This window comes from Apodemus sylvaticus, chromosome 15 (genome assembly GCF_947179515.1).
Source record: "Apodemus sylvaticus chromosome 15, mApoSyl1.1, whole genome shotgun sequence".
NCBI classification, from domain to species: domain Eukaryota; kingdom Metazoa; phylum Chordata; class Mammalia; order Rodentia; family Muridae; genus Apodemus; species Apodemus sylvaticus.
In genome coordinates, this window is record NC_067486.1 from 39,214,291 (window position 1) to 39,240,990 (window position 26,700).

The 26,700-nt window shown below is 36.4% G+C and overlaps 1 protein-coding gene across 1 annotated transcript in view; it reads left to right on the forward strand.

The window, feature by feature from the left end:
• Epha6 (EPH receptor A6) overlaps positions 1-26,700 on the forward strand; it is a 993,878-nt gene that overhangs the window by 603,149 nt on the left and 364,029 nt on the right. Inside the window, exon 7 of the mRNA XM_052158907.1 lies at positions 10,338-10,500. Coding sequence (XP_052014867.1) covers positions 10,338-10,500 — 163 coding nt within the window. The remainder of the gene's footprint in view (positions 1-10,337; positions 10,501-26,700) is intronic.

Sequence of the window (26,700 nt, forward strand, 5' to 3'; positions counted from 1 at the left end):
TCTTCCTATGGTGCTGCAAACACCTTCAGCTCCTTCAGTCCTTTCTCTAGCTCCCCCATTCGGGACCCTGTGCTCAGTTGAATGATTGGCTGAGAGTGTCCCCCTCAGTGTTTGTAATGCACTGACAGAGCCTCCCAGGTGACAACTATATCAGGCTCCTGTCAGAAAGCCCTTGTTGGCATCTACAATAGTGTCTGGGTTTTGTAACTGTATATGGGATGGATCCCCAGGTCAGGCAGTCTCTGGATGACCTAACTTCAGCATTTAAAGGTAGATTGTACAGCAATAAAATCATTTCTTCATTCATACTTGTGTAAAGTGTCATGACAGCTGGATCCATTCTGGGCCTAGGCATCCTGTTTGAAGCAGTACAAATATAAATGCTGTTATAATGATTTGATTTTGGCTCACTATTGACCAGTGCTCTTAAAATAAGAAAGTTATGCTAGATATCTTCTGGGTTCTATGAAAACTTATTTACTTTTAGCTTTTTTTTCTTTTTTTATTGATATATTTTTATTTACATTTCAAATGATTTCCCCTTTTCTGGGTCCCCACTCCCCGCAAGTCCCATAAGCCCGCTTCCCTCCCCCTGTTCCTCCATCTACCCCTTACCACTTCCCTGTTCTGGAATTCCCCTATACTCTTGCACTGAGTCTTTCCAGAACCAGGGGACACTCCTCCATTCTTTTTGGACATCATTTAATTTGTGGATTATGTCTTGGGTATTCAAAGTTTCTAGGCTAATATCCACTTATCAGTGAGTGCATACCATGATTGATCTTTTGAGACTGGGTTACCTCACTTAGTATGATGTTCTCCAGCTCCATCCATTTGTCTAAGTAGCTTTTACATTTTACTTTTATCATTACAGCAGGATTGGGCCCCTGAGATAGGAAAACACACCCCAAATTCATGTATGGACTGAATTTAATGGTACATTCCTAGTACAAATATTTTTGTAGGTCATATTATAATAACAGTATCCCTTGTAGAAAAATTTACCATTCATTTTACTTAATTATATATATGTATATATATACATATATATGTGATCAATTAATTTTTAATATCTGATTTTAGAGTTGATTGTAGTAAATTACAACTACAGAACATTAAATGATACTTCTGTAGAATAGCCAGGAAGGGTTTGTGCATTTAAAACAACTAATTCTTCAGCTTTCTTACTTGTACATATTTAAAAATTTTGTCATAACAAAATCATTAAAGAGTACTCTATCCCCTGACTAGTTACAATTATCTGACCCTTTCTGCCATTTTCTCTTCAAGAACTTACACAGCTTAAGCAATAAGAGTAAAGTAAGCATGTTGTGGTTGTGGCTGCTGCTGCTGTTTAATAGCTACAAAACCAACTGTTAATTGATACAATGGTTGACATGCAGAGTGCAGGAAGAGTTTAATCTCTGAAATTAAGGGAGGGAAGAAGCCAGAAAGCAGAAGGATTTTTCTCTGTGGCTCTTGATGGATAGTCAATCACTTAGAAGAAAAATCGTATCCTCCTTTTAGCCTGCTCTTGTCTCTACGACAGGGAGCCGTCTCTGTCCCCTTCTGCTGAGGTAGACGGAGTACACATGGAACTGCTCAAATATCTACTACCATGATTTCTAATTTCAGTTACATTACCAAAGAATATAGGATTCTCCTGATGATATCACTCTAGAACATTGCAATGAAAGTTTTGCAATATAATATTAACAACAAAACCCACATGTCATAAGCAGAGGCCAGTAATAGAAAAAGAGTTAAGAAGATCACCTCTAACTATGGATTAAAATTATAGTTAAAATATCATTAAATTCAAAATTATTTTTAAAGTATAATTCAATATTCTTTTTTTTTACTTTTTATTGAATATATTCTTCATTTACATTTCAAATGTTATACCCTTCCCGTCTTCCCCCTCACAGAAAAATGCAAATCCATCCTCCCACCCCCATTCTTAACAGTATTAACAGGTTAGTTTTACTATAGCAATAAAATGAGATTCACTAAACATTTATAGCATGCTAAAATAAAAAACCAAGTCACGTTAGTAGAAGATGAATCTATTTATCAGCATAACTGAGAGTAATCACAGAAGAACAAATGCTGAGGTCCTCGCAAGTGACTACATCAGACACAATTGCATTAACAACTCAATTTAATGTGGTTCCAATAAATATGAAGCTAAAATTATGTTTTTGTTTTGATTATTACTATAAATATATTTCACTCAATACATTCGTATTGTGACATAAAAGAAAAATAAAAACTTTTTGGCTACAACAGTAAAATATTAAATATTTAAGAATAGGAGTCTTGTTCTTTCTGTCATATAGTTAAGTAGTTGAATATTCTGTATCTGATAAGAGGAGTATTTTTTATTTCCTACTGCATGTGGAAACTAAGCATTGTATTTTAGATAATCTAGTTAAATCTATTAATTAATTCCCAAGTTTTTTTTTTAGTTGAATCTCTACAAATCTCTTAATAGACAGTCCTGACTAGCATGGAATGATGGCTTCCTGTAGTTCAGTGCTAGCAGAAATGCCCCCATCTTGCACACAAACTATTGGGCTTATTCTAGCAAATAACTTGGTTATGGTTTAGAAGGACATTTTCTATATATTCTATTGACTATTTTGGATGGAATATTCTCTCCAAAAAACTTTAAAGGATGCATAGACTAATGCTTGGGTCTAATCAAAGCAAACCCACACAAGAACTGAAAGAGTCTTCTGACACGTCCTTTTGTGGTGATTCTTTTTGACAGAGATGCTACACCTACTGAGAGTGCTTTCACTCCACTCATTAGGTACAGTGTTGTAAAAGGCTTAAAGATGGAGTACACTCCGAGTCTATAGTTCCTCCAGCATTTTGGCATTCTAATTAAATTCAAGAAGAGGCTGAAAAGCCAACCAGGATCCTATGTCTTACTATGTTTAGTTACAATTCTATAGTTCTTAAAAAGCTATGTGAACTAAAAGAAGACTACACTATCAAATACCATTTTTCTTTTTTCAGAAAATTATTATGAGGACTAAAGAATGTGTGTAAAAACATCTTGGCAGTCACAAAACACTATTAGTCTATGCATCCTTTAAAGTTTTTTGGAGAGAATATTCCATCCAAAATAGTCAATAGAATATATAGAAAATGTCCTTCTAAACCATAACCAAGTTATTTGCTAGAATAAGCCCAATAGTTTGTGTGCGAGATGGGGGCATTTCTGCTAGCACTGAACTACAGGAAGCCATCATTCCATGCTAGTCAGGACTGTCTATTAAGAGATTTGTAGAGATTCAACTAAAAAAAACTTGGGAATTAATTCATAGAATTAACTAGATTATCTAAAATACAATGCTTAGTTTCCACATGCAGTAGGAATAAACACTATATAAATCATATCCCTATGAACAGACACCTTCGCTTCTATAAGTCTGTAGGCTAAAAAGCATTATTATTAACTAGATCCACTAATCTAGCTAATTTATAATTTATAATTTTTTATTTAAAAATATAGTGCTGTGGTCTTAACAAGTACTAACAGGTTATAAAATGAGAGTTCACTACACATTTTTTTCTTTTTTTTATTTGATATATTTTTTATTTACATTTCAAATGATATCCCCTTTTCTGGCCCCCCAATCCCCGAAAGTCCCGTAAGCCCCTTCCCTTCCCCTGTTCTCCCACTCACCCTTTCCCACTTCTCTGTTCTGGTTTTGCCCTATACTGCTACACTGAGTCTTTCCAGAACAAGGGACCACTCCTCCATTCTTCTTGTACCTCATTTGATGTGTGGATTACTACACATTTATAGTCCATTAATTTTATTATCTGTAACTCTGTAGAAAAAGAATGATTATTGACATCTAGTGAATCTAGCTAATTTATAATTAAAATTGATATTAGAACTTTAAACAGGTGATATCTCTTAGAAATCTGACTAGACCCACAAACATTACGAGAAAGCAAAGCAGCCAGCTGAATCCTGTCTGTGCTGGCCTCTTGGATTGGAGCAGTCCATAACCCCACAACGAATGAGTGAAAGATCATTGTACATTCCAGGATGAGTGTGTTCACATCGGAGTAAATGGAAGTGTTGCCAAGGAATGTTACAGCAGCAGAGTCAACATCAGATACAAAATTGGAGCAGTCTAACCAAGATCTCTGCACCTTGCCATCCACTGAGCCAGGATGTATTAAGTCTGACTGTAGGGAAATGCAGAAAGAACAAATGAACACTGGAATCCCTGTCTTTTTATTCAATTTCAGTCTAAATCATATGCTACATCAGGTTCTAAGGTGTTTTTGAGTTATCATAAAAAGTTCCCACCTTCAGATATAAAGCTACATTAGGTATTTTATATATAGGGTCCACGGTAACAGTAAGACTGCATTCCCAGTAAAGCCTTCCTATTAGCATCATTTAAGCTCTAAACTCCTCCTATGGGAAGATATTGCAAATAAATGCTGAATCCTTCAGAGAATTATAAATAAATGTACTATTTAACAGTGTCCTAATTTGTATACTGAATAACAATATATTCACACTATTCTGAACTTTTATTCATCACAAATAGGATACACCATGTGTATATTCTATAAACTGTTACTCATAACATAATATTAACATTCACTGTTATTGTGTTTTCCCCCAAATCAGTGCTATTTTCTGTGTTCATTCAAGGAGATGCTGTAACACTGCTTCCCTTGCAACCAACATGCATCACTGCATGACTGTCAGTGCCCTAGCCAAGAAACATCCTGTACAGTGATCAGAGTTCAATGTGAAATGTTATCACCACATATTGAGACCAATTCTTAGGTATAGATTGGATAAATTCAATACCTGGAAGAGTTTACAAACAATAGTCATGGATCTGCAACAAAGCATATCTTAAAAGTTCTCTTGGGAAATTAGTAAAGTTACTTATTGAGTATAGCTAATGTGGTACTTATTACTAAATTGGGAAAGAAATTGAGAGAGAGTACATATATATTTGAAGCATGGAGGAATAGCTACGCTTGGAACATAGGTTACAAGACAGCACAATTAACACAAGCAAAGTAGACAGAGGGAAGACAATGGCTTGTGGTATAAGCAGATATTAAATGATGTTGGCAAGATGCAAAATTGAGAGGAAAAATATCTACATGTTACTTCAAATCTCTGGAAATAACAAAAAAAGTAAAATTACAAATTTTCTGGGGGAGTCACAAAGCTGGTGACAGTAACCAACCAATCTCTGATTTAAGTCTCACTGCATGAGTTGGAACACTGCTTGGGTGACAACGAGCATGAATCTAAATAACCAAGGACTTAGGGAGGGAAAACTCGCAATAAAATGATGACTAATGACATTCTCCTACACTTGTCCATCAGTGCCTTGCTCAGCCATCATTAGAGAAGCTTCTGCCTGTAGCAGATGGGAACAAAGATGGAGATCCACGGCCAGACATTATGTAGAGAATGAGAGAGGCTAAGTCTCAATCACTAAGCCCTAAATGGGATGTCTCAAGGAAGAGAAAGGAGGTAGAAAGGGGGTGGGGGCAGAGATGTAGAGGGGAGTGTTGGTGATGGAGGACACAAAGTAAACAAAAGGAGGGTCCTCTAAGTCACACGATGATTGTATACATGTATCCATGGAGACTGAGGCAGCATGAGTGAGGCCTGGGCAGGTCTGCACCAGATAAGGTTCCACAGTTCAAAGGAGACTTGCACACATGCCCCAATCCCTAACGCAGGAGCAATCGCCAATTGATAACCACTTGCAAATGAAAACTTGGCTTCCTCCGAGGAAGTCTCATTGAAGAGAAAAAGTACTCTAAGGGGTAGGTTGCTTGTCCACCAGTAGATGGCAAACAGAAAATAAACTCAGCGGAATTTCTGTGGGTTCCTTGTCTGACAGTGTCATGAGAGGGCTTGTCTGTTTTACACTAGAGGTCATTTGCATACGTGTTGTGGCTTCCAGCCTAGTGTTTTTCTGTGATTTCCGCGTGTGGAAGGAGTGGGTCTCTGCATCTCTATTCATTTCATAGGCCTTCTCCTGGGCTCTTCTCCTGTTTGTTTTGTCCAATGTGTTAGTTTTTGTTTTATCTTTTTTATTTTGTTTTATTACATTATGCTTTATTATTATCTCTTAGAAAGATGATGCTTTTTTAATGAGAGCCAGAAAGGGCCTAGATCCCAGTGGGAGAGATGTCTGGGAGGAACTGCGTGGAATAGTGGGAGGGGAGTTATGATCAGGATATATCTTAGGAGGAAAAAAACTATACACAATAAAAGTGTAACATATGACCATAACTTGAAAAAGAGTGATCAGGAAATGTTACTGCAGGAAAAAGATGAAAAATTATAACTTTAGGAACAGTGAAATAAAGGCTTGGGGAAAGAATATGCCTAGTCCAATGGTGACTTGAGGTGCCAGTGTGCCAGAAGGAGGGGCCTCCCCTACTTCTCAAGGGATAAAGGGCGGGGCTGTGTTTCTGGGGACTGAGGGAGGGGCTGTGATCAAGATATAAAGTGAATAAGTAAATTAATTAATAGAAAAATAAAGTTATATAGCCTAAGGAAAAATAAATAAATAAAATTCTTAGCAAAGTTAACATTCATGTCATAAACTAGCAATTCTGATTCGAAAGGATTCACTCCAGAAAAGTACCTGATAATGATGCATTCAAACCTATTGTTGATTCTTCTTGCTGAGACAAGCAAGGGATTGATCTTGTGTAATGTATGGTCTCTACCTCATGACAACTGCTTACATTTGGAACACATATGTCAGCAAAACAACAATTAGCCAATGTTCTACAACAATAATAATGTTCTATCTTGTAGCGAATGAAAGCTAACTTCATTTCCCAGTAGTTCAAAGCTACGAAGAGAAAATGTCCTCTTTCATGGTTTCTCCTCTGTGATAAGCTAATGACAAGATGTGAGGATGGGTACCTACTGTGTAGCTGGTGAGGAGTTAAGTGCATTTAAGCACACCTCCTGCCTGACAATGTTTATATTAGGGATATAACTACCATTACATGCCTATCGGACACAGAAAATCTAAACGCTGCCTGCAGCAGGTATCCTTGACTCTGTAACTTACTAAATAGATTACTGTTTAGCTATGTTTTGGTGAAGCAACAAAGACAGTGTATAATTGTTCAGCAGCATTTAGGAGTAAACTTTCCATTCTATACCATCTGTCTCACAGAATAAGACTGAATTATTTTTAACTGCCCTCAAATTCTTTCCATATCCATCATTTTAAATGGTAAGACAGCACTGAAGTCACAACATAACTTCTATATTGCAGGAAATTATACCAAAGGTAGAATATTTTTTCCTGCACAGGTGATGGAAAAATGTTTATGAATTGCAAATTTTTACTTCAAACAGTAAGGTTAACAAGTATATTTCTATTCCTCCATGCTATGTATTCTTGATTACCAATGTCTTGACATAAGCTGATTCCTGCTTTCAATACATAGCGGATCATAGTCATCAATATTTTATATACCTGGTTTTGTTTCCTTGTCTCTTATGCTAGATGCATAGATTTCTATTTACTTTCTACTCTTAAAATCGCAGACACACACATGCACATACATATGTTCCCAATTTTTTATTTTGTTTATTACTTAGAATACTGCTATACTTTAATCATTTTTGTAATTAAAAGTAGATATGAAAGATTTGATTCTACCACTGAAAGATATATATGTACTATATATGCACATACACATATATATTGTAAAGTTTAGACACAACATAGTATGTAAGGTTATGAAAAATAAAGCTATAATGTTTAATGGCACATCTTTTGAGGTCCCCCAACACATATAGAGCAGAGGACTGCCAGGTCTAGACTCAGTCAGAGAAGATGCACCTAACCCTCAAGAGACTTGGGGCCCTAGGGTATCAGGATGTCTGATGGAGTGGAGGGTGGGGGTTGGGACATCCTCTTGGAGACAGAGAGGAGGAGGTGTGGGATGTGAAAGAGTCAGAGGGTGGACCAAAAGGGGATAAAGTCTGATCTGTAAAAAGAAAAAAAGAAAAAAGAAAAAAGAAAAAGAAAGAAAGAAAGAAAGAAAGAAAGAAAGAAAGAAAGAAAGAAAGAAAGAAAGAAAGAAAGAAAGAAAGAAAGAAATTGAAGAGTGAAGAAAAAAAGGAACTTCTTTTTCCAAAGCAGAATAAGGGAATGCATTGTTATAATTTTAAACCTTAAGTCAGCACCCTCAAGTGCAGAGAACTTGACACATGTGCAGAAGTGTGAATTTTTTTATAATCTTTTCTTTGTCTACAAAGTCTCTTAAAAAACAGCAGTTTCCAGGCCAACCATAAATGAAATCCTGACAATACAGGCAGGATTAAGCATCAAATGAGTCATTCGACTAGAAGCCCTGAAAAGCTTCCTCCTCCCTTTGACAGGATTTTTACATTTAGACTTAAAAGAAATTCACTTTAGAACCTGTTGACCTAGGTTGATCTTTGCATTGAGAAAAGTTCTTTGTAAAAATATAGACTCACACTTCTTTTTCTAATATTCCTGGGTATTTCTTTTTTTTTTTTCAATTTTGGGGTATTCACATAAGGAAGACATAATGTTTAATGGCAAATCTTCTGAGGCCCCCAACACATATACAGCAGAGGACTGCTGGGTCTGAACTCAGTAGAGAAGATGCAGCTAACCTTCAAGAGACTTGGGGCCCCAGAGATTGCGGAGGTCTGGTAGAGAGTGGAGTGGGGACCCAGTCTAAGGTGGTACCTAGTCTAAGCGCCAAATTCATTTTAACTTCTATGCATCTCTGAAGGTAATTTTATTCAATAGTTTTGGTGGGCCAGCATCCTGACTATGTCATACCATAAGCCATATGATATGTGATATGGCATTTTACATACCATATGATCTAAACCTGCCCACATGAGAGCCATCATGTCAGGACCTGAACAGTTCAGCTTACAGAGCATTTCACAGTACAGACTTTTAGAGTAGAGAAGTTTCTATTCTACAATTTCTTTTGGATGTCTAATTAAACTATGACTCCTTAAGAGGAAAACTTTATAATTCCAAACAATGAAAGTTTAGTTTGCCCCCCTACCACTATGGTCTCATGAACAATCGCTTACAAAGACAGGTATAATAAACAATCCTGTTCTGATGGAATGAGCAAGAACAGACATAAAGGACCAGGACCTACCAGGTCGCTCTGATAGCTAAAGTAACCCAAAGTAGTGCAGTGAGGTAGTTAAACATAAAACCAGGAAACGGCACAAGCATTCCTCCAGAACAGTCGATGATTTCACAGGTGCCATACATCTTCCCTATGTCATTGCTTCCTATGTCGTCATTGCTGTTCTGTTTGTTTGTTTGTTTTTTATTTTTTCTTTTTTTTTCTATATTCTTTGCTTACATTCCAAATGATTTTCCCTTTCCCGGTTCCCCCCTCCCCATAAGTCCCATAAGCTCTCATCCCTCTGCCCATTCTCCAATCAACCCCCTCCTTCTCTGTCCTGGTACTTCCCTACAATATTGGATCAAGCCTTTCCAGGACCAGGGACCTCTCCTTCCTTCTTCTTGGGAATCATTTGATATGCGAATTGTGTCTTGAGTATTCAGAGCTTCTGGGCTAATATCCACTTATCAGTGACTGCATACCATGTGCGTTCTTTTGTGATTGGGTTACCTCACTAAGGATGATATCTGTTCTAAGGGCATATTTTGAAGCCCATTTCGATCACTCTGCACGTTGCACAGGTCTAAGAGTGGAATCTAGCATCTCATGAGGAAAAATTCTCACCATTTTATTCATTAAAGTTCACTTATGAATGATAACTTCTGAGAAATCAAAGTTATAAGTAAAAGCAACTAATTGCTACCTAAAGATTTCAATCTATTTTTCCTTCTCACCTATAGATAGCCCTGACATTTTTGCATTCACTATCACTGGGTAGAAATATTGTGTAATAAACTCATGATTCCCAGAACTAATCCTAATGTGTCTAATCCAGTGTGTCCATTTTGATGGAGACAAAGCTACTATTCTGTTGAAACATGTTCACAGACCATTTAGAGTCAAAGTCCAGTCTAAATCATTAATGTCCAAGTAAATTTAAATACAAGTAACCATCCTATTGATAATTTCACAAATCAGGCACATCATATATATATATATATATATATATATATATATATATATATATATATATATATATAATGCTGATCAACTAATTGCAAACCTGTGGAAGCCCATGCTTACACAAGCTTTCCTGGGGACCGTCTCTAGGAAATGGGAGGGTCACACTGCCTCATTTCCTTTCTCCTGTTTTCTGTCCCCAGGAGCATGAACAGCTCACCTATTCCTCCACGAGGTCCAAGGCCCCAAGTGTCATCATCACAGGCCTCAAGCCCGCCACCACGTACATATTTCATATCCGAGTGAGGACCGCGTCAGGATACAGTGGCTACAGTCAGAAGTTTGAATTTGAAACAGGAGATGAAAGTAAGTTTCACTCAAAGATGTGCTGCTAAAGTAAAATGCTCATTTAGGACTATTCTAGTTGATCTGATATTATAAAGCCAGGTGCTCCAAATTCTAACAGCCCTTCCAAATTGGGTATGTTTCCTATAAATACCCAGACAGTCATTCAAGTTACTGTTCTGATGCTACTCAATAAATACCTCCTGAAATGCCTTGCTCTCAAACAATCATGTGACACAAATATGTCCCGTGATACAGAATTCATCACTCCTGCTATTACACAGCATCTTAATGGATGGTGTAAGTCTCATTGTTCATCAATCCTGGCATCATAATACAATACTAATGAAAATGGGGAAGAGATAAAGCTACGAACAAATGATTTCAGCACTCTGTTCAGAACATGGCTGTTTGACTTGCTGTCTCAGATCAATAAAAACAGTGTCCAGGAGACAGGATCCACCAATATGTACATTACAAGATTAAATAGATGCATGGGCTTTATGATAAACTCACATTTTTTCCACCACTCAGCATACTGAAAATGAAAACCAGAGATAGACTGATGTATAACATGCATATCAAAATCTATTAGTTATAAACACAAATATACTATTGAATACAAAGATCCAATATTTTTTTAATATTTTGGGGGGCACTAGACATTGCCTGCATGTCTAGTCACTCGAGAAGATTTGCCTGAGGTGCCATCTCTTCTCATACTGTTCTATAATGTCTGTAGTTTCCAGAAATACACCCTCCAACTTCGCCCTCTCTTTCCTACAAGCCTTTATGACCCCTCTGTTCAGAATAGGAGGCATTCATATCATCTTTGGCACATGCAACCAGTCCAATATAATTTTTATTAGATATTTATCTTATTTTCATTTCAAATGTTATCCCTTTTCCTGGTTAACCCTCTAAAACCCCTAACGATCCCTTTTCCCCCTGCTTCTATGTGGGTGTTCCCCCAGCCACCCACTCCCTCTTTCCCATCCTGGTATTCCCATCTACTGGGGCATCGAGTCTTCACAGGACCAGGGGCCTCTTCTCCCACTGATATCTGACAAGGCCATCTTCTGCTACATATGTGGCTGGAGCCATGGGTCCCTCCATATGTACTCCTTGGTTAGTAGATCTGGGGAGGGGGTCCTGGTTGGTTCATATTGCTGTTCCTCCTATGGGGTTGTAAACCCCTTCAGCAAGAGTTCTTTCTCTAACTCCTCCATTGGGGACCCTGTGCTCAGTCCAATGGTTGACTGTGAGCATCCACGTCTGTATTTTTCTGGTACTGGCAGAGCCTCTCATGAGGCAGCCATATCAGGCTCCTGTCATCAAGAACTTGTTGGCATTCACAATATTGTCTGGGTTTGGTGACTATATATGGGATGGATCCCCATGTGGGTCAGTCTCTGTATGGCTTTTCCTTTAGTGTCTGCTCCACACTTTGTCTCTGTGTCTCCTCCCATGGGTATTTTGTTCCCCCTTCTAAGAAGGACCAAAGTATCCAAACTTTGGTCTTCTTTCTTCTTTTGAGCTTCATGTGGTCTGCGAGTTGTATCTTAGATATTCTGAGCTTTGGGGGTAATATACACTTATCAGAGAGTGTACACCATGTATGTTCATTTGTGGTTGGGTTATCTAACTCAGGATGATATTTTCTAGTTCCATCCATTTGCCTAGGAATTTCATGAAGCCACCATTCACAGGTAGGATTTGCTGAAGGAGGAAGAGGCAGGGGGATCACAAGTTTGAGGCCAGCCTGGGCTACAGTCCAATATTTTAATTCAAATTTACATTTTTTCCCAAGGCCTCTAAATGGTGGGCATGAACACACAAATGGCCATAACTCTTAAATTTACTCTTGCATCATTTGGAGCCTCACACAGTTGTGTTTTAGCTACTCTACACATTGTTTGGGGGCACACATATCTAGCATATGCATGACAAGTGGTTCCGAAAAGACGGTTGTGGCAGGGACATTTCTTTGAATAATTTTACATTGATTTCATTGTGCCATTGTACTTAGTGATACATAAAATGTATTCTTAATAACTTCAACGACAATCACAACATTAAATACCTACATCCTAAGTATTCTTTTTATTGTTTAATTTGATCTTTCTCTTAAAATCATTCTTCTTCTGTACTGAAGTTTATTTCGTCATATAAAAGAATGTTGCATATTCTTAAGCCACTAAATACTGAAGGTTTTGAATTAGGGCTGGCTTAACACCAGGCATGTGCATAACTCTACACTAAACATTTTATACAAATTATTTCCTTTAATTTTAACAGCACCATGCCTTTTTTAGAAACATAATTAGCTGCATCCATAATTGTATAGTAGGCAGTGAAGGTAACAGATGAAAGCCCTAGAATTGGCTAACAATAGCAGCAAAAGACAGTGAACGTTATGTTCCGAGTATGAAAGTGACTTTGATTAGACCCTTGAAAAGACAAAGACTCTGAGAAGAATCCAAAAAATGTTTTTCTAAATCTGGAGTTTGGGTATATGAAATGGTTTCTAGTCAATTTACAGCAAAAAGAAAAATCACATAAAGGCTCATTTTTTGGTGTACTAGCTCAAAATGGCATTTTAAAGCATGTTGTTTATGCCCAGAAGAGAATTCAGTGAACAATGTCCTGGTAGTGTAGGTGCAAGTTTGTCATAATTTAATAATATGATGATATGCACCCCAGTTGATAGCATCTGTCTCTGCCTCTTCATATTCTCCTAGCTCGTGTGTAAATTTTTATAGCTTTAGTTTCTCAAGTAGAATATGAACTATTATGATGTCAACTTTATTACTAAGTTCTCCCTTGTGTCTTCCATTTAATTAACTAACTTTATAATACACTCAGAGAATGGGTAGGGGTGGGGGAATTAGCCTCTCTTATTTAATGGCCTGTTTCAAGTTTTTTAAAGCAAGCAGAGTAGTTTACTATTCTGTTCTCTCTGACTGTATCTATTTTACTTTATTCAGACTATAGTTTAATAATGAAAACAATAAAATAAAGAATAGATTAATTCTATTTCAAAATTATAATGATGCTATTAACAATTAATATATACTGCCCTCTAAATGATAGTAATAGCCAAAGAATAGTCATAGTAATATCTCTTGTTCTTCAAGGTCAGTGCCTTTACTTATATACTCATTCATTCACTATTGCATCATTAAAATATGCTAATAGAAAGTATATAACAGGTATAAAAACTAGTAATTATAGCTGCTAGACTATAAAAAATAGCCTACTTGAACTAGTTTGTTAACTTTCTTTTCTACTTTTCAAGAACAACATCATTACATACGTATATATGGAGAGATATATTGGTGATAGATTAATGATAGATATTGATTGTTAAGTATCTGTTTAGTTGCATACATAGCAACACATTATTTTTTACTTTTTTAATGGTAAGCACTGTATTAGGTATATATCTAAACATTTTGTCACTAACTGCATTTATTAATTGGCAGTTTTATTCTGGGCTTGTCATATACTGTGCTTGATCCCTTTCTACTTCTGTTATGATAGTTTAAACAAAATTAGAAAAAATAGTAATAGTAAGAAATAAGAAAATAGTAAATATTTAATGTGAATACTCTTGAAATACATATAGAAAAACAATTAGCTGATAATAAGTAATTTTTCAAAATAAAAATAAAGTGATTTAATGCCCCTAAATTACCAACAGATGCAGTTCATTTTGATGAATGAACCTTCAAAGAATGTAAATTACCTCAAACTTGTCAATGTCCTTATAGTCAGAATTATTAATGGATGAAAATTAAAATTAAAAACTATCGGTATCACTAATATTTTTCATATCCTTAACACTTCGTATATAAAACTATATATCATATGTTTTAAAATACTAATTTGTTAAAATTATACACATACTAAAAAGAATGAACTTAAAGATTATGAAATCAAACATTTATTTAAATAACTGTATTTATCTCATATTGACATAATTTTAGAATCACAGTTTATGATATATATGCACACTTACATATGAAATAAAGTATCGTCAGATTATAGCTATACTGTACTTTTCTTTGCACTCTAGAAAATATTTTCAAGCAATCCAATGGAAGCATAATCCATAGTTAATGGCCAACATTATAAGAACATTGGAGTCCTACATGTGATGATTGGCCATTTAATATTTGTCTAGCCCTAATTGTTATCCAGGTGACCTGGGAGAACCAATACGATACTTTTTCCTGAAGACATTTTTACATGTATAAATTTAGGCTTCAACTGTAGGCTACATAAAGCACTTTTATAGCACAAAAGCCACATCTGTCAATTATTTAAAATGTAGCTGAGTCTTAATGACTAACTTGTTTTATATATCATAAAATAAACACAGAAAAAGCATTATGATTCACATTAACCAACTAAGATTTGAAATGCTGAAATCCAGTAGTATTTAAAATAACCATATCCTGCATGAAACATTTATACCAAAAATGGAATATAGATCTGAGTGAATGGCTAATCATTTAAGTATTTTGAAAACATCTCTAAAAATAGACTAATGTATTGTAATGGAATTAGAAGCAATTGGTTCATGCGAACAAAGCACTAATGGATGATCCTGAAAGTTAAGGTACAAGATGGCTTTCAGTTTCCTTATGCATCCTTCATGTTTCTAGTGGGCTAATTCTGTTTACATGTTCCATTTTGTATACATATAACACCTAAATCATTGGTGATTGAATGACCACATTTTATTGAATGAAATGTGGATTTCTCCTCCTCCACTGCTGGTGGGGTTGCAAATTGGTACAACCACTCTGGAAATCAGTCTGGCGGTTCCTCCGAAAACTGGGCACCTCACTTCCAGAAGATCCTGCTATACCACTCCTGGGCATATATCCAGAGGATTCCCCACCATGTAATAAGGATACATGCTCTACTATGTTCATAGCAGCCCTATTTATAATTGCCAGATGCTGGAAAGAACCCAGATATCCCTCAACAGAAGAGTGGATGCAAAAAATGTGGTATATCTACACAATGGAGTACTATTCAGCCATTAGAAACAATGAATTCATGAAATTCTTAGGCAAATGGATGGAGCTAGAGAACATCATACTAAGTGAAGTAACCCAGACTCAAAAGGTGAATCATGGTATGCACTCACTAATAAGTGGTTATTAACCTAGAAAACTGGAATACCCAAAACATAATCCACACATCAAATGAGATACAAGAAGAAAGGAGGAGTGGCCCCTGGTTCTGGAAAGACTCAGTGAAACAGTATTCGGCAAAACCAGAACGGGGAAGTGGGAAGGGGTGGGAGGGAGGACAGGGGAAGAGAAGGGGGCTTACGGGACTTTCGGGGAGTGGGGGGGCTAGAAAAGGGGAAATCACTTGAAATGTAAATAAATTATATCTAATAAAAAAATAATAACAATAAAAAAAAAGAAATGTGGATTTCTCAACAGGTATTCATCTTTCTCTAAATCTAGTCGCAATTAGACACCATTTCTCTTCATTTTTCCTCATGTTAATGTGACTCTGAGAAAGCAGGATTGTTTGGATACTTCAAACACAAAGGTTTTATAATCTCATCTCATCTCAGTTTTCCAATATGTCCAATGGCAACATTATGAAAACTATTACATTGCTGAAGTTTAGACTATCTCACCTATTTCTTGACATAGTCCTGAAGAACAAGACTCTCTTTGAGGGGTTTTATGTCATATTTTATTATGCCATTACTAAATTCATTACCATAGTAAACTTTGAAATGAAGAGCTATATTGCATTTTGTTTCTCATATAAACCGTATTACCAGTTTTGTTTCAAGTAACAGAATGAAATTAGTGAATAATGTAAATGTATAATACATACAATTTTAGTTATAAATTAGTTACTTATGAAATTGGAGAACACGAGAGGGAGAAAATGTTTTTTTTAATGTATTTCCTTCTTAAATTTATTTTTAAAATCTCTATCCCATTTGACTCAGTCTGTTGGTTCAAACAAAATCTGTCCTGCTTCAGTTGCCTAGAACGAAATTAGCTGCATCATTATTAACAGCAGCTAAAAATTTGGAATGATTATTAATGGTGGAGCATGAAGCAGAAAGAAGACCAACTGACCCTGGTGGAACAATAAAAAAGTTAATTAATCAAGTAGTGGGTATATTTCATATTTATGAGTCTACTCAAAGGAGGACAAATTCCAGGGTATAACACATTAATTTGGAAAGATTTCCAGTCAATAGTGAGCTGTCTTAGTTGGCAGCTATAACTATGTAAAGACAAAAATCAGTGAAAAAGGCTTTCCTCATATCAGATTGTCAGATTACCTCATAGTCTGTCTTATGAAGTAATATAGGTTCTTTCTAACAAAAGTGAAGGACTTGTGTTTGCTAAGTGATAAAGGAACTTGCTGATTTATATAGGATGTTGGGACAGAAGTCTAATATAATTGCTGCCATTGAGACTCTACAATATGATATTGGTTGAGTTCTAATTATCTCTCAAGCCCTATTCATTTTTTAATGAATGCTGTCTTGCCAGTTAAATGGCTCAAAACCTGAAGCATGTGGAAGAGCAGTCCACTTATTTTCCATGTGTAGTAAGTGATGGAATGAGCAAGTTTAGTCCCTTTTGTGCCAATGACCACAACCAAGACTTTACGTTTCACTCATTCAATATTTCTGTGTATTTTATTTACTTTTGTCATTCCTTCTCATTTTCTACATGACTGGTTTTTCTTTGCTCTCATTCCCTACTCCCTGTAATTGATTACATTCCTCTCCAGTAAACATAACTTTGAATATAAAGGCAGATGATTAGGAGATTATATTTATAAACCATCAAGCATGAAGTTCAAAGAGCTATGAGGTGTTTTCATTCACTCGATTGTATTAGTGCACACATGACAGGCTAAATATGATGCTTTAAAGGAGGCAAAATAATGCAGTTAGCATCATTTGTTTATCTATGTGGGATATAGAGAAAGAAGTGCTATTTGCCCAGAAAATAGAAGTCTCCCTTTAAGGAAAATTGGATTGGAAATAAATGATACTTTGTTTCAATTTGTGAGATCAAATAAGGATTTGAAAAGATAGAAACTAGGATTATGTACCATGAGACAGATTGAATATCTTAATATGAAAAATATTAATGATTATAACTTGCTAAATGGGCTGGAAAGAAAATCATTAACAATTACCAGATCCTTAAAAGCTGTACTGTAAAACATGAATTTTAAAGTACAGTTTTAGAATTTGGTTTATACATAAAAGCAAATTAGCAAACAGTAAGTCTACTAATAAAGAAAATAGATGGTGATATATGTTGAAAACCATAATTCATCTAGTAGCTATAACACCTTGAATAATAATTGTTTTCTGTACATAGGGGAGTGGTCATTTTTTTCTCTTTTATTTTTATTTGAGGTAGGTGTGTATGTGTATGTGTTTCTGTGTCTGTTGTGTGTGTGTGTGTGTGTGTGTGTGTGTACATTAAGGCAATTTCAATTAAACAACACAATTTCAGCTGTATTCTCTATGATGCCATTAGGTACTTAGAAACTGTTCATTTGTAGTTGAAATATGAACTCTGATCAACATTTCTTTATATTCTGTTATTATTTTTATGCCTTTTATGTTGATTTACATGCAGGTGGATGAGAAAGGCATTCTGTGATTGACAATAGGACTAAAATTTTATCATTCTCCCTACATGTCCCTCAGTATGCACTATTTTTTAATTTTTTTTACTCACCTTACTTTCTCATTGATTTCCCCTTCCTCCACTCACACAGTCCATCCCCCTCTCCTTTTACTCTGGAGAGAGTGTAGGTCCCTCTTGGGAATCCTTCCACCATGCCACATCAAGTTTCTGCAGGGCTAGGTGCTTCCTCTCACACTGAGGCCAGACAAGACAGCTGAGTTATGGAAAATATTCCACAGACAGGCAACGGCTTTATGGATAACTACTGCTCCAAGTTGTTCAGGAGCCACATGAGGATTGACCTAAAAATCTGTTACATATGTGTAGGGGGGGGGAGATTAGGTTCAGTCTGTGTATGCCGTTTGGTTAGTAGTTCCGTCTATGAGAGCCCTTAAGAGTCCAGGTTAGTTAACTCTGTTAGTCTTTCTGTCTTCCTGTGAAGTTCCTATCCCCTTCAGGACCTTCAATTCTTCCACAACTTCTCTATTGGATGTGGGTCCCCGACCTACATCCAATGTTTGGTTGTGGGTCTCTGTGTCTGTTTTAGTCAGCTGAAGGGTGGAGCCTCTCAGAAGACAAAAATGCTAGGCTCCTGTCTGCAAACATAACAAAGTATATCATTAATAGTGTCAGGGGTTGTGCAAGCATAATAGAGTATATCATTAATAGTGTCTGAGGCCGGTGCTTGCCAATGGAATGAGTCTTAAGTTGTGATGGTCTCTGCTCCATCCCCATCCCTGAATTTCTTGTAGACAGGATAAATTTTGTATTGAAAGTTCGGTGGGTGGATTTGTATCCCAATTGCTCCAGTGGGGTTCCTGCCTGGTTACAGGGGGTGGTCTCTTCAGGTTCTGTATCCGAACTACTGTGAGTCTCAACCAAGATCACTGCCACTGACTCCTGGGGAGACAGGAGAGAGGGCCAGAGGGCCGGAAGAATGAATGAAAATCTGCACTATTCACTATTATTTGTCTCTTGTGTGTGTGTGTGTGTGTGTGTGTGTGTGTGTGTGTGTGTGTGTGTGTGTACACTCATATATGAAGCCATGTGTAGAATGTTCAAGAGCTTCAGGAAACTCACCTGACAGCTATATTATGGAATTACTGGCAGAGGTCTTTATGCCATTCACAAAATCTGATTCTAATTCGACTTGATTTGAGATGGATTTTCTTCTATCAGCCATCATATAAATTGTCTAAACTTTTCTGTCAAAGTTATTTGACTTTAAACTTTTGTATTCTTCTAAGGAACAAAAAAAATCCTCTAAGGACATGTCATATTGCCCAAAATTTAGCAGAAAAACAAATACATGTTCAATGTAAAAGTTGAAGATTTGAAACCATTCTTCAGGCTATAAGAATCTGCTTTATTGTCTAGTGAGTGGGTTTTTAATGACACCATTTAATTGTTACAAACTATCAGGGACAAATGATAAAAACCTAACTGCTCATGATAACCACATGGAAGCCATCTTCCATACCATAGCACATATGAGCTGCTACTGACTCCTCACCTCCACAGAGGCGTGATAAGGAGTAGACAAACGAAGGAACTGGAGTGGTATACTGACAATGGAAGTTAAGGAATAATGTTTAAAGGCATGAGGGGTTTCCCCCACTGTTAAGTGACATATAGTGATGCCACATATTATTGCTCTATAAGAAAGGCTGGAAACACATGGTGCCAACATGCAGCTGTCATTGAGGCTGCAACCGCCTGCAAAGACAACACAGCTTAGGTTTCTGTTAGAGCCCACCCCACACTGAATTTAGCCAACATTCCTCAGAACTGATAAATTTTAGTTGAATATAATTGTCAAAATACTTAGAACAGGTTAGAGGTGTTTTATGTGACATATATAAATGTTAACTAAGTAATTATATCAGACATGAAAGGTACACTTAAATTTTCCCAGCACTACTCAGGAGTAAAGTCACTTCAAACAATCTATACTACCATTTTTTTTTAATTTGTTCTCACCTAAAGCAGATCATCCATTTTTATTTTTGTCTTACTGTAAAGTTATACTGAATGGGCAGATTTTTAAAAATAAATAAATAAATAACCCCAGGCGGAGCTCCTCAGAGGCATGTGTGAAGAATTAAGAAGCAACCTAAATATTTGCTACACTTTTACTTTTCCAAGGTATTTCAGTATAGTTTATATGATTCTACTTAGCAAAATCACAGAAGCCCTGTAAAGGGTTTAGCTGTGTGTGCAAAAACCCCTGTGTATATCTGTGAGCACATTATTACACTATAAAGTAAGGCCAGTAGCAGAGAATGCCCACCTTGCTTGCACACAGGAAAGAGCTGAGATGTCATAAAATGGACTGCTTACTCTTCTGTGCTTTTTAGAAAACTGAGAACCCATTTAACATTTGTCTTGCACTATAGTTATTTTTGTATCCTATACTTGCTGAATACACAGTCAGGAAATACCCTAAATCTCTTCCAACCATTTCACATATTAAATTAATATAAAATTCTATAATAATGCTTACTAAGCTAGAATATATACATTCTGTCCCTAACTATATTTTCATACTGAGATTTAAAAAACAAAATGGGTAGTATTCTAGATATCACTTTGTAAATTATCCTGAGAGATTAAGTGGAAAGTTGATATTTTCCCCTAAATTGAATGTGGTCAAAAGTAAAATGAATTTGACAAAAAGGTATAGTAGACTGAATACTTAATTGGTCCATGCATTATTTCACCTCGCCACTCAATTAAAACCAATCAGTAAATAGCCATACCAAATATTGTGGTAGGCATCGAGAAAACCAAAGATCAAAATGGATGAACTTGCTCCCTGTTTGCTCCCTTGTTGTTGATAAAGTCAGAGAATTAAATACAGTCATAAAACAGTGAGGAGACAGGGAGGGGGAAAGGGAGAGTACCAGGGCCAACTTGGGCTGTTCTTCTTTCTTCTTGGTTCTTTCTTAAGGTAGCAGAGGTAGAAAAGTATTGACAGGGACCAAGACTCGGTATTGTGGGATATTTAAGGTTGCTGAATAATAATTAAATGTTTACCAATCTTAAGTCTAAGGCACTTTTCTTCAGTAGCTGATCTGCCTGTCTGAATTTATCTAAGGCCAGAAGTTACGCTCTCTGGCCCTTAGAACCTCATATTAAAACACCAGGGCATTAAGTAAAGGAGCCTTCTAGCCCTTCAGGAACTGTGTGGCTTTAACTCTCAGACTGCTAGTTGAAGTCACAGGAAGAAAACAGACACTTTGAAACATAATTTTAGCCTTTATTTCTAAGTTCTTCAGTTATCCAAAACGTTTTTACAAAAATTCTCCTCTAAAAAGTTCTCTAAAAGTTCTCTTCTTCTAATCTTGTTCTTTCCTCCTTCTCTGATGTTACAGCAATGTGTTTGCTCCCAATTCTATGCCTTTTCTTTCAATGCTATTACTTCCACTGCCTTTATTTCTAAGTTATTTCTAAAAGTTTTTACAAGAAAAGTTCTCTTAAAAGTTCTCACTAAAAGGTTCTTCTTGAGTTCAGTTCTACCTCCTCTCTTTGCCCTCAGCACTTAAACATCATTCAGAATACATGATCACATGATAAAAAGTTCACCACAGATTTATACATAAATTCAAATCATACACTGAATAAGAAGTTTGCAACAGTGAATGTTTACATACATATCCATCCATTAAGCATAATCCATCATCTGTCACCAGCTCTATGGGTTCATTAAAAGTTAAAAACCATAATTTTTGTGACTAAGGTATTAGTGAAGTTTCATATAGATAATCCCAGTCAATATTTGTTCTTCTATCCTTACACCTATAGTAAATCATTAGTTCTCTTTTTATTACCTTTGGTTAATTGTTTTACAACCACTTAGAATGTGCTCTAAGTTATGAATGCCTGCTTGCTATCTCAGATGTAATTTACTCATGGCATTTGAAGACTAACAGAGTTCTTGTTGCAATTTTGATAATCAGAGAGAACTTAACAACAGTCATATTATAAAAGAGCTTAATAATTACTAATATCATTTTAGTAATTCTTATAGGATCATCATTAAGAATTAAGAAATCAGCCAGGCGATGGTGGCACACACCATTAATCCCAGAACTTGGGAGGCAGAGGCAGGTGGATTTCTGAGTTGGAGGCCAGCCTGGTCTACAGAGTGAGTTACAGGACAGCCAGGGCTACACAGAGAAGTCCTGTCTCAAAAAATACCAAAAAAAGGAATTAAGAAATCATCTATTTGTCTATATAGCATTATTGCAAGACAGTACATCTTTGTAGTTCTGCAGAAATCTACTCAAAAGGGTGGACATATATGTGTGTGTGTGTGTGTGTGTGTGTGTGTGTGTGTGTGTGTGTGTGTAGTAATAGTAGTAATATCAGGAAAAGCATATTAATAGCAGATCTTCATATGAAATCTCTTTGGCCTTGCCTAATGAAGTAAATCTATCATTATCTTTAATAGTCCATGGCACAACTATCTCAGAAAGATCACCTGCTAGTTTTTAGCTTCTCTTTGATGGCTTCTGGCAATAGAGAGATGTAAACATACTTGTCATGGGAAACTGAGAAAAGAGGATATATTCTAAAGAAGACTCTACAGTTAAGTAAAACTTGACCTTGAAAGTGAAGATTTGATTAACTGTACAAATGGATTGGTGTATTCAGAAAGACAAATACTTCAACATTTAATAGCTCCATCTGATCCCAAGTCTTTATGTATCATAATACAGATGAATGTCAGCATGGGCTTAAAGGAAAAAAATAGCCACAAAGCTCTGACTTAAGAATCAGCACTCTCTTTGATATGCCTTTCTAAACTGATAACTTGCTGTATTTCTTAAAACTAACAACTTGATGAGTGAGAGCAAGATCAGGGGTTAATAGTGGTTAAGATGATGTATGGGTACAAGAAATGGAAGTCATTATCAATGCTATATTTCTTCTTGCTACTGAGGCTAAAATTTCCTGGTTTCCCATTTTTCTTCCACTCATCTGTAATTATGACAACAGGCAAGCTGTCTAGAGTAAACTCCCCATAAGTAACTAGTCTAGAACAAAAGCTAACACATCTAATTATTTCTTTAACTTTGTTTTACCCACACCAAAATAAACTTTTCAAAACATCTTTCTGTTGTCTTCCTGTAGCTGTCATCACTTTCCACTTCCCTAGAGACAACTTCAGCCTTCAGAATTCACATACTGAAAGTACTGGAACCTTGGGAATTATCGATTTAAATTCTAACTCATACTTGCTCTCTGCCAGCATGCAAACCTGCATATCTCTCCTTGACAGTTCATATTTGGTCTTCAGACTTTCAAGACACACTGAATTATGGCCTTTTCACCAGAGGCTCCAAAGAAAAGTACAGCAAAGCCACCTCATGTCAAGACTGCAATGAAATTGTTGCAGAAATCTTGGAAATTAAGTTATCTGGAAGACTTTCTGAATCTAGGTGGAAGGGAGGTAAATGGAGATGTGCTAGCAAAGCAAAAGAAGACACTAGTGTCAAAGTTTCACTGGCTTGCCGATGAGCTACTTGGCTGCATTTTATAAGTGGTGGAGACACACTGATACACTCAATAAGGCAGCATAAGACATAGTCTCATTGCTCATGAAATCTGAATTCTATAGGTTTTAGTTTCTTCTCAATCTGCATGGAATCTATGAGTGCTCTTGTGTAGCACTACGAGAAAGTATGGCCCTGTTGGAGTAGGTGTGCCACTGTGGGTGTGGGCTATAAAGCCCTCATCCTAGCTGCCTGGAAATCAGTAATCAGCTAGAATCTTCAGATGAAGATGTAGAACTCTCAACTCTTCCTTTACTATGCCTGCTGGATGCTACCATTGATGATAGCCACCTTGATGATAATGGATTGAACCTCTAAACCTATAAGCCAGCCCCAGCTAAATGTTGTTCTTTATAAGACTTGCATTGGTCATGGTATCCATTCACAGCAGTAAAACCCTAAGCCACTCTGGATAAGCATCGAAACCTTCCCAGTTGTTGTTGTTGTTGTTGTTGTTGTTGTTGTTGTTGTTGCTGCTGCTGCTGCTACTGCTGTTTTATTTTGTTTATTTAGTTTGATTTGCTTTGGTTTTGGTTTTTGTGGAGTTTGTGGGTACTTAGGGAGTTGTTTATTTGTCGTGGTTTTTGTTTTCATTTTTGGTTTGGTTTTTAGTTTTGTTGGTATTGAGACATAAAGAATCAACTTGATCAATTTAAGTGTTAGAGTCATTAAGCATATTCATGTGTTTTATAGTCACCTATGTACCAATTAAGATTTTTTTAAATCCCATTTTGTATTCAAATAAAATATTCCCTACATGATGGAAATATCATAGAAATAATCAAGAATATGCTTCTCTAAAGTTTACATTCTCAAGGACAGGGAGAGACAATGAATAAACAATAAGAAAAATCGCTAATGCTTCCAGTGATGCAGAACTAGAGTGATGTAGGGAAACTCCCCTGAGTACCAGGTGCTTATTCCCTCTGCTATTGGAAGCCTTGATGAGAGCTCATAGGTACAGACCTTTTACCTGGCCTAAAAATGCTGCACGCCATAGAATCCTGAGCATACCACCCCCAGCCCCAGGGGCAGACAGAATCCAAGACTGCTTAGTGGAAGTCACAGAGATCCCTTTGCTTCAGTGAGGTGCAATTCTGAAGAGACACCTAAGCTCCAAAACTCCCAGACATTTGCTGTGATCGTTGTTGCTTCCACATAGCAGATGCACTGCTACATGGATCCCTTTCTGATACATGGATCCCATTCTGATACATGGATCCCTTTCTGATACATGGATCCCTTTCTGATACATGGATTCCTTTTGCCTACATGGATCCCTTCCTGCTATGTGAATCCCTTTCTGCTTCCCATACTAGCCCATACATCCTTGCTGAGACAACTTCTCATAACCCTATCAAATTCAGGGCTGCTGTACATAGTTCATATTGAATGCTACCTGGGATCATTAGTGAAAGATCCTTTGAGGAAGAGCAAGACTGAAGACTAAAAAGCAATATGAAGAGTGCTTACTTTCTACATGATACCAATACTCTGCAGTCAAATACACATAACACCTGAGCATTCAATGCTGACTGTCATTATCACAACTATAAGTAAGGTATCCCATGAAAAATTCATGGAGAAAAGTCTTGCTTCATCATGAAAGAACAGGAAGTACACAAATACCAACAAAAAAACAAGAAAAATTTTCATAATAGCAAACGATCCATGCTATTCTATTTGATAGATATTTCACAGATGAACAGATACATATATAGAACAACTAGAGAGGAATTATATAAATTACTTAAAATCCATCTTTTGTACTTTAATGTAAATTCTTACAATGAAAATTTTAAAGCTAGACTTTCTAAATGCCAGAGTTCGTTGTGTTACTGCATTGTTCTATACTATAGCTTCTACATCTGGAAAATGGGAATAAGAATTCCACCTAATTTCTAATGTTCTTATGGGCATTGACTATTTAGCAGACTATATAACATGTAACTCTAGCAATTAATAAGCATTAATTAATTATTGTTTCTAACTCTAAAATATCATTCTCAAAGCAATATTGTATTTTAAAAAGCAAAACAATATCCTGTTATCTTTTTTCATCTAAACTCCTTCAACAGAACAGCCTTCAAATACTTGTCTTGTTTTTTTTTCATTTAACACTTATTTTCTATGGACATCAGGTGTGTTTGGATGTTAGATTTTATTAATCTTTATGGGTGAGGCATAAACATTAGTAGAATTCCAAAAATGTATTGACCTCATAGAATTTAAGTGCTGTGAAACATATTTAACAAATGAAGCTCCACACTTCAACTTCTGATAGTCTAGATATTTTTTTCTAGCACAGAAACCAATATACCAGGGAGACTTATGTTAATATTAGCATTTAATGATCCAGAGCCACTGTCACTGTTACATGCATGATATAAAAGTGTTGTCAGTTTGACAGAATGTAGAATAACCTGGTAGAAAAGCCCTTGGACGTGTCCGTTGGATATTATCTTGATTTAGGTTAATTAATGTGGGAGGATCCATCTTAACTGTGGGCCCAACTGTTCCCTATATGGGACTCCTGAACTGTATAATAGCGGGGAAAATGAATTAAACAGGCAGGCATCATTGCTATCTTCATCTGCTTGACATTACTTCAAGCTGCTGCCCCCATGACCTTCCTGTCATGATCACTAAAACCTGGAATGTTGAACTGAACAAATCCTTTCTTCTTTAAGTTGGTTTGTTCTGAGTATTTTACCACAACATCCAGAAAAGAAACAAAGACATAGTGTAATCAGACTGTTTAAGGTTTTTACCAGTGTTCTTTTACATAGCACACTTTTAAAATCTCAACTGCTGGAGCTAGACTATCTATACATAAGATTTGTTTCCGTTGTATCTAACCATATAACCCTGGGCAGGATAATTAAATTCTCTGGGCCCTAGTTTTACCCTTTCTCTGGATCTCACTCTGCATCCCAGACTGGCCTCTCATTCGG